At 41.6% G+C, this 9,515-nt stretch overlaps 1 protein-coding gene across 6 annotated transcripts in view; it reads right to left on the bottom strand.

The window, feature by feature from the left end:
* Positions 1-636: 636 nt before the first annotated feature.
* GATAD2A (GATA zinc finger domain containing 2A) overlaps positions 637-9,515 on the bottom strand; it is a 116,768-nt gene continuing 107,889 nt past the window's right edge. For 4 of the 6 annotated variants that reach the window (XM_073555138.1, XM_073555137.1, XM_073555139.1 and 1 more), the window contains exons 9-11: positions 9,025-9,208; positions 7,957-8,025; positions 637-1,527 (exon numbers count right to left, since the gene is read on the bottom strand). In XM_073555138.1, coding sequence (XP_073411239.1) covers positions 1,400-1,527; positions 7,957-8,025; positions 9,025-9,208 — 381 coding nt within the window. In that variant the 3' untranslated portion in view covers positions 637-1,399. The remainder of the gene's footprint in view (positions 1,528-7,956; positions 8,026-9,024; positions 9,209-9,515) is intronic. The other 2 variants (XM_073555142.1, XM_073555141.1) reach the window with 1 other exon arrangement.

Below are 9,515 nucleotides of genomic sequence, written 5' to 3'. Positions count from 1 at the left end.
TTAAAAGACTGAAAAAAACAGTAGTTTTGTTAAAACCATTAACAATGTCTGCTCTCCGGCAAAATGTGAAAATTGTAAAAGAAAAATTAAGATACTACCAAACCTTCCCCTGAAAACAGCCGTACATTTTGGAATGGAAAAAAATATATATAATATTCTCTCATACGGCTTGTTTATCATACACACAGTCAAGTTTAAATTCTATTTTTTTTCCTTTTATACAAAGTCTCCCTTCCCTCACAAAAAAAAAAAAAATAAAATAAAAAAAATATATATATATATAACCTAACCCTTAAGCAACTGCATATATCAAAAGTTTATCTAAACATTGATATTCACACAACAGAAAAATAATTAAAAGAATATTTAGGGGGTAAAAGAGGATGTAGCCATCAGGTGTAGTTTTTTTTTCTCTGCCAATCCTTCGCTTCCACGTTCCTGAAATAGAAGCATGGTATATAAAAGGGAAACTTGATGGACTAGGACGATACAGTGGACAGATGGCAAGTAGACTATCCTAACATGGCTTTCCTTTTTATTGTTGCAATATTTTTTTTTGCAAAGCCAGGAGAGGAAAGCCACAGATACAGCCTGAAAAAAGAGGAAGTCTTGACCAATGCAGCATTTACCTAAAGATAAGGTAACAAACCAATGTCAGATTTTTATTTTTTTTTAGCTTCCAACCTTGCGTCCAGTCAAAACCATACAAACTGGTTACAAGAGGCAGTCTTATTATCCTGGAAATATCCATCAGATTATATCTAAGTGGCTGGATCACCCACAGCAAAATTCTATGGGCATAAAACGTAATATTTTTCATAGATTTATTTAAATATAACTATATTTGTTGCATTACAAAATGCATTTTTTTCTGACTGGACCTGTTCTGCTCCAGAATCAGAAGTGGACCTGATAAATGTAGCCCATGAGAAAAACAAATATCTATAAAAAAAAAAAAAAAAAAAAATAATCCAGTTACATCTTCAAAACACACTTTTGAAAAATCTGATGCCTTAGTAGAGGATATAATAGTTTATTTAGGGAAAATAGACCTGAATGGAGAAAAAGTATGAATCAGGAGCATGGCAAACTGTAGTATAAGGATGTCATGCCAGTCTAGATGAAAGTTTCCATAGGGAAAAACAAAGTGGCTTCCTTTTTCCTATGCACTCCTCTTTCTTCAAGAAAGCACGAAAGACATCATCTGTGGGTCACTACCAAGCTTTCCATGTGTAGTAGAAAAATGTCAAGGAAGGAAAACTGATGAGAGAGGATCCTTTTCTCTCCTGTTAGGGAAAACTCCTTTCTGAAAGAGTCCTTTCTTACTTTTCTCATGTTCTCCATGTTTGCGTTCATTATTATTTGTCTTTATTTCTGTCATTGCTGAAGAACGCATTCATTATTTCCACGTAGAAGACTGGGTGATTGAGCGGGAAGGAATCATATCTAGGAGGTATTCCCGTTGACGGTCCACAGATGGTGACTTGTGCACAGTGAGGCCTGGGTTCACAAAGGCTAAAGTCCCTCCTGCAAGGCATCAAGTCATATGGTTAAAAAAATTATACTATACCACCATTAAACCAACAACATGGTACAACCACTTTCTTCACATGAGGTCACTCCAGATGGGAGTCAGCAGGGCTAAAATAACTATAAAATGATATTGATGTAATATTAAGACATACCTATACTTTCACAAGAAAATTACAGCAGGTACTCTGCAGTATCATTTTTTTCTAAATCACTCTATTAGAAGTTTTTCTAGTAACTTGCAGTACAGACCACCCTAAGTGTGTCCTGCAGGCTACTCTAGGAGTGTCTCGCTTGTCACGATCAGTTACCATCTTCAGTGCAGACGTGTGTGCTGTAAAATCCTATGACGTGCACTGAAGATATGGGCCAAGCAGGAGAAGGACTCTGGTTAGTTTAGTGTAGCCCTAGGCACAGACTTTTTGCTGGTCCGTTCTGCGTAATATTATATATAAAAAAAAAAAAAAAAAAAGTGATTTAGAAAGATTATTATACTGCAGAGTTCTGGCTTATAGTCACTTTATTGTGAAAATGCAGGTACGCGTTAATAAAATTATATACAGTAGCTGTCAATTTCTGCAATAAGTCTACCACATGTAAATACACCACCCAAAAGGTACCATAATTGGTTGACAGCAACAAGAAGAAAATGAGTTCTGTTTCTACTTTAAAGGGAATCGGTCAACCTCTTGGACGTATTAAACCTATTAATATGGGCATACACATTATAGAATGGTTAAAATAGTCATAACTGTTTGCCCATATCTGCGGTCTTGTTGTGGAAAAATCATCTTTTATTCATTTATGGTAATGAGTTCTTCCTGGCTCTGGGGCATATAGTGCGTACTACCCCTTACCCATCAGCATCACCGTCCCCTGTGACGTATAGTGGTGGGCCCGCAATCCCGCACCCTGCAATAGTGCAATCACACTTGATGTTTCTGCCCTTCTAGGGGAATTGGCGGCTTCTTTCTTCTGCGCAGGCAAGTCACTAAGTGGGGAGCAGGGCTGTGGAGTCGGTGAGCCAAACCTCAGACTCCGACTCCTCAATTTGCCCGACTTCTGACCCCACAGCACTGCCTTAATACGGAGCATGTACATAAAGTGCAGCACAGATTCATCTCACCTAAACGCCCAGATGATTAAATCAGGAACAGAACAGACATTTATAGGACATTTCCCTGACTCCTGACCCCACAGCACTGCCTCACTACTGAGCCTGTACATAAAGTGCAGCACAGAATCATCTCACCTAAAAGCCCAGATCATTAGATCAGGAACAGAACAGACATTTATAGGACATTTCCCTGACTCCTGACCCCACAGCACTGGTCACTACAGAGCATGTACATAAAGTGCAGCACAGATTCATCTCACCTAAAAGCCCAGATCATTAGATCAGGAACAGAACAGACATTTATAGGACATTTCCCTGACTCCTGATCCCGCAGCACTGCCTCACTACTGAGCATGTACATAAAGTGCAGCACAGATTCATCTCACCTAAAAGCCCAGATCATTAGATCAGGAACAGAACAGACATTTATAGGACATTTCCCTGACTCCTGATCCCGCAGCACTGCCTCACTACTGAGCATGTACATAAAGTGCAGCACAGATTCATCTTAACTAAAAGCCTAGATCCTTACATCAGGAAAAGAACAGACATTTAAACACACTTCTTAATTTTCCCAAACTGAAAACATTTACAGCACATCCTGCATTGAACTACTGGACCAATTTATTATATATTTTAGGAGTGTCCATTTAATACAGACTCAAAACACCACCAAAATTGACACTGACTCAGACGTCCTAGTGAGGACAGCACCTCCTCACCATGCACACCAGAGGTCACTGGAGCAGAAGTATCAATGACTTGCCAGCACCTGGGCAGAAGAAAGAAGAACCCAATGCCCATAGCAGGGCACAGGCTTGGATTCTGGGGCAAGCTGTCACAGGGTTACCGCAACAGAGAGGAGCCAGAAGACCACAGCATCTGATTTTTCCTACTCTGAAAATAAGCACTTCACCTTCTTTTAAATGGTGTTAATTTCTTTTAGCAGAACAGGGGTTAATCGGTCACGTTGAGAGCTCTGAGTCTGAGCTCTCAGCCGAGCTCAGTTAGTCCCTCCTATCCCCTATATAATCTGGATCCTGAATGAAACATCAGAGCTAGCTTATGCTGCATGGCTTAGAGGAGAGTTGTTTGGTGGTTATATGAAAAGGAGATTTATCTGTGACTGTTGCTTGGGTTTGTAAGTGTGATAACTCCCTTTCCTCCTTTTACTTTGGTTTTTCACTCCAACTCTTCACTGCATTCCTCTGGTATATGTGAGTGAATATTAGTATGCCTGGTATTTTCAGTTGCCCTTGATCGTGTTGCCTTTTTGTCTGGTTGCTGTACTGCGGTGCGCGGGTGCTCCCCTCTTCGCTGGGTGGGGGAAGGGTACAGACGGAGGGTGGATACAGGAGATAATGCAAGGTTGGTGGCCCCAGCATCTTCACCTTCAGAATTAACCTGGGGAATATGGTGAGCTAGGGTAGGAGCTCCTGTTCCCGGGTCACCTGCCAACCGAGTCGTGACACCATCACTACATATCAAAGGGCATTGTGATGCTAGTGGGAGAGAACTAGTACGCTAATGAAGACAGAAGACCGTTTTCTTCCAGACACAGCATGTCCCAGAGCCTGGAAGAAATCATTACTAGTGACCCTGGAAGTCCGGGTCTGGCAGGTTCGGCAGAAGTGTTTAAAAAACAAACAAAAAAAAACAAAAAACGAAGTTCGGTTTGGGTACTAGAACCCAGGGCCCATTCAAAACATTGGCTCTGATTGGCGGTAAGATTGTTATTTTTTTTGCGCAGGCCGATTAATACACCCATCAGCGGCACCTGCTCTTACGGTCATCAGCGACAGCAGGGATTGGCTGATGAAAGTAGTACACCCATCAGCTGATGCCTCTGTGATCGGCAGTAAAGTTTATATCGCCGGTCACAGCTGCTAGCTCACGCAAGTCTCTGACCGGCGGTAATCTGATTGAGCACTAGGACTCATTCATAAAGACTTTCTTTTCCCAACAATTCACTGTATAGAGTACAGCACTACAAATGTATTTAGGTGAATGGGACCAGCTGAAGTTCCTTGCATAGACAGGTAGCTTGAGTGCCTCTCGGAAAGTAGAGAGTGAAGATGTAGCCGTGTTGAATATGTAATTGGTATCTTCATAGCCTTCCCTGGTCACTGCTGTACAAATTATTCAGGTGAATAGAGTCAGCTGTAATTCCCTGCACAGCCATGTGGTTGAGGTGCAGGGAAAGAATGAATCAGCACTGGGCCCCTTCATTCTCAATCGTTTTTTCCCTAGATCAAGCGCACAATTTGATTAGCTGTGCTAGACAGATATTCTTTTATTGTAAACGGCACACTAAAATTAAAAAGTACGTTTAGTTTCTGAGCTCTGGAAACTATTTTTAGATGAACAAGACCCTTAATAACACAATGAATTCCAAATATTTATTGACCTTTTGATTTTTTTCTTGAAATAAATGTTAGAACTAAATTCCTTTAATTAGATAGCAGCAATCTACTACTACATATCCCATAAATAATGTCCAGCTGGACTATTTAGCAACATGTGTTGGACAGAACTAGATCACAGTTGATGCAGAATAGAATTCGATGTACAGAAAAATATAGAGACACATGGCTGTTTGATATAATGAATGTGTAGTCTATTATCCAAATTGACATACAGTAAATGACCCTGTGTATCATACATGGGTCTTATTAAAGTAGGAACTGCACATAGGAAAGGACAACTGGGTGGAAACTATAAAAAGGGAAACTAAAGATTGTTTAATATCTGATACAGGATCATATTTAGACAGAATCCATTACATATCTGTTCTCTAATCTGATTTTATGACTGTAGCTTTTTCTTTGGTATATGTTTAGGAGGGCATCTTGTCTGGTCATCTCTTAACAGTATTTAGAGAGCATACCTCCCAAATGTGCTTGCTCCAGAGGGACTGTGCTGAATTTGAGGACATCAGCTGTATTTGTGTACTCAGCACAAAGATACAACTGAACAACATTGTAACAGTCAGCAGACAGGTCCTTCCCTCCACCAGCTTATGAGAAGACTGACAGCCTGATTCAAAAAAGCTTTTATTGGTGGTGGTGGTGGTGGTGGGGGGGGGGGGGGGGTACAAAAACATAATTTTAGGCTGCATTAAAATTTAGACTTGGAATTCACATTCTTTTCACCCAGCTCTGATAAAGTGGGCAGAGCTGGCTCAGGACAGAGAATGGTAAGCCTCACTTGACAAATTCATGAGGAGCAGTGGTGTCCCGTATGTCACAATCTTACTCCAATCAACTGGAGTAAGATTTGTGGCAAGGTGCACGAGTGCAATTTTCAGACGTGCAACATTCTTTAAAAGGTGCAAGTCTCAACGAATCAGAAGCACCTGACTCCAGGACAGCTCCTCATCAAGACTAACATCAAAACCAGTGAATCAGTGCCTGAAGGGCCTGCCAGGATCTTTGGATCACGTGAAAGGGGGATGTGTGTTGATGCAATAAATTGTGCAAGAGCGAGTGCACATGTGCCTGTAGTTGTAGCAGGTGTGTATGAGCGGGCAGCACTGTAGGGCAATTTAAGCAGGTAGTTGTAGCAGGTGTGTGAGCGGGCAGCACTGTAGGGCAATGTAAGCAGGTAGTTGTAGCATGTGTGTATGAGCGGGAAGCACTGTAGGGCAATGTAGGCGAGTAGTTGTAGCATGTGTGTATGAGCGGGAAGCACTGTAGGGCAATGTAGGCGAGTAGATGTAGCAGGTGTGTATGAGCGGGCAGCACTGTAGGGCAATGTAAGCAGGTAGTTGTAGCATGTGTGTATGAGCGGGCAGCACTGTAGGGCAATGTAAGCAGGTAGTTGTAGCATGTGTGTATGAGCGGGAAGCACTGTAGGGCAATGTAGGCGAGTAGATGTAGCAGGTGTGTATGAGCGGGCAGCACTGTAGGGCAATGTAAGCAGGTAGTTGTAGCAGGTGTGTATGAGCGGGAAGCACTGTAGGGCAATGTAGGCGAGTAGATGTAGCAGGTGTGTATGAGCGGGCAGCACTGTGGGGCAATGTAAGCAGGTAGTTGTAGCAAGTGTGTATGAGCGGGCAGCACTGTAGGGCAATGTAAGCAGGTAGTTGTAGCAGGTGTGTATGAGCGGGCAGCACTGTAGGGCAATGTAGGCGAGTAGTTGTAGCATGTGTGTATGAGCGGGAAGCACTGTAGGGCAATGTAGGCGAGTAGTTGTAGCAGGTGTGTATGAGCGGGCAGCACTGTAGGGCAATGTAAGCAGGTAGTTGTAGCAGGTGTGTATGAGCGGGAAGCACTGTAGGGCAATGTAGGCGAGTAGTTGTAGCATGTGTGTATGAGCGGGAAGCACTGTAGGGCAATGTAGGCGAGTAGTTGTAGCATGTGTGTATGAGCGGGAAGCACTGTAGGGCAATGTAGGCGAGTAGTTGTAGCAGGTGTGTATGAGCGGGCAGCACTGTAGGGCAATGTAAGCAGGTAGTTGTAGCATGTGCGTATGAGCGGGAAGCACTGTAGGGCAATGTAGGCGAGTAGTTGTAGCATGTGCGTATGAGCGGGCAGCACTGTAGGGCAATGTAAGCAGGTAGTTGTAGCATGTGCGTATGAGCGGGAAGCACTGTAGGGCAATGTAGGCGAGTAGTTGTAGCAGGTGTGTATGAGCGGGCAGCACTGTAGGGCAATGTAAGCGGTACCATACTGTGTGGGAAAAATATTTCTATGTGGACATATACACAGAATTGGACAAGGTGAGGATATAGACTTGAAGTAAAATTGCATTATTTCTTAGGCCTGTTTCACACTTCCGTTTTTTCAAATCCGTCAAAATCCGTTGTTTTCCGTAAAAAAACGGATCCGCCATTTTTTGCAGGATCCGTTTTTTTTGTCCCATAGACTTCCATTACGGTTACCGCGGATCCGTCAAAAAAACGGATCCGTTTTTTTAAAAACGGATCCGTTTGCATCAGTTTCCGTCAAAAAAACGGAAACGGATCCGTTTGGCGGACACAAAAACGGAAGTGTGAAACAGGCCTTAGAAATCAAATTTGGCAGGTTTTTTTTTTTTTTTCTTTTTTACACAACAACCACACGTACCATAGATAAGCAGACTGACTCACTGACTTCTATATTACACTTAATGGTGACTGACAATTTAAATAAGATTTTCCATACACGCAAAAGGGAAGAAGAAGAAGAAGAAAAAAAAAAAAATAATCACATTTACATACTTCCATCTTTACCATTAATAAAACTATTGCTCTAGAAAAAAAAATTTAAATGCTGCATGATATATTCAGGTAAAATTGTTGCAGCAACAACATTACCCATATTGCTTACCCCTGTGCATCTCGACTGATTGTTTCTTTGATTGTTGTGTTGCTATGACTCTCTGACTAGATGTTTGTCCTATAGAAAACAATTATACCCATTTGATGTAATGATATACTGCAATACCCAAGGGGGAAAATACAACAAGCTGCTTAATTATAAGAGGAAATTGAACCAGCAAGCAATATTGGCTACTGTCCATCATGTAGGAAGAAAAAAAATGGTTAGCACTCGACTTTTTGCGAAACAGTGCTAGTGAAAGGAACCTGAGGTCCAATAAGCATAAGTTCAGAGAAAAATCACTGCACACGTACAAGAAAAATAATGCTTCAGGTGAGTATTTATTTGATGCTGATAGGTGAAGCGACAATTTAAACGACGTTTTGGCCAATCATTGGCCTTTATCATATAGTCGCCTTTTCAAAAAAGCATCATGGGAAAACCACACAGAAGTGTCTGCATCCTCCACTGTGCCACCAATGATTCGAGCCCATACTCCCTGGAGACCGGCTCCCCCTGAACTTATTGCTTACACTGGGCATAGACCCAATAGGCTCTAGGTCATATTTTATTGCGGTGACACTACTTACCTGGTTTTCCGATGATGCTTTTTTGAAAAGGCGACTATTTTCTCTGAACTACTGTCCATCATGGACAGTTTTCTTTCCAATGAAACACGGTCTACAAAGTGCACCATACATATAAACACTTTACTTTAAAAACAACAATACTTTACTGGGGATTTACTTTTACCAACACAGGTGTGGTGTGGCAAGTGGTTTACATTACAAGGAATGTGTACAAAATCATTGGAATAGAAATACTGGCCATATGGCCATAGTAAGCAATGTAATAGTAATAGACTAGACTTGACCCTTTAATCCAAATTTGCGGAAAGTGATAAAATTCCTCACCTAGCTACTTGTACCATCTCAACTGTTTTGTATACGAGATTCTACCACATACATGGTAAATTTGGATTTGTTAAAGATTTTAAATAAAAACTATGTGGGGGTGGGGGGAGGAATTACTGCTCCACCACCATCTTGTCCGTTAAAGCCTCCTAAATGTAATTACCTGCATTAATCGGGGATTTCTTCCAGTTTCCAGATGTCAGATTAGTTTTGTTCACAGATCGCTCTCCGGGTTTTATGGACCGGTTGGCAAGGGTGGCTGCATTAGACAGCTTAGTCGTAGGCGGGAACGTATGCAGCACACCTCTGGTGGTCCCTGATAATCCACGGGATATTGGTGTTGGGCTCTAGAAGAGAAACATAACAGAAGGAAAGGTTCACTACATCCTGTTTCCCCCTCCCTTCAATATCTCAAATATATCCAAAGTGATATGGCCTTCATTCAAAAATATCTTACCAAATTGTATATGCAGAGCATAAATACAGTGCCTTGCAAAAGTATTCAGGCCCCCTGGAACTTTTCAACCTTTTTCCACATATCATGCTTCAAACACAAAGATATCAAATGTAAATTTTTGGTGAAGAATCAACAAGTGGGACACAATTGTGAAGCCGAGCAAAATGTATTGGTTATTTTAAATTTTTGTGAAAAAT

Source organism: Dendrobates tinctorius, unplaced genomic scaffold (genome assembly GCF_039654945.1).
Source record: "Dendrobates tinctorius isolate UK_male_01 unplaced genomic scaffold, ASM3965494v1 ptg000219l, whole genome shotgun sequence".
NCBI classification, from domain to species: Eukaryota; Metazoa; Chordata; class Amphibia; order Anura; family Dendrobatidae; genus Dendrobates; species Dendrobates tinctorius.
This window is presented reverse-complemented; position numbering and strand designations above follow the sequence as displayed.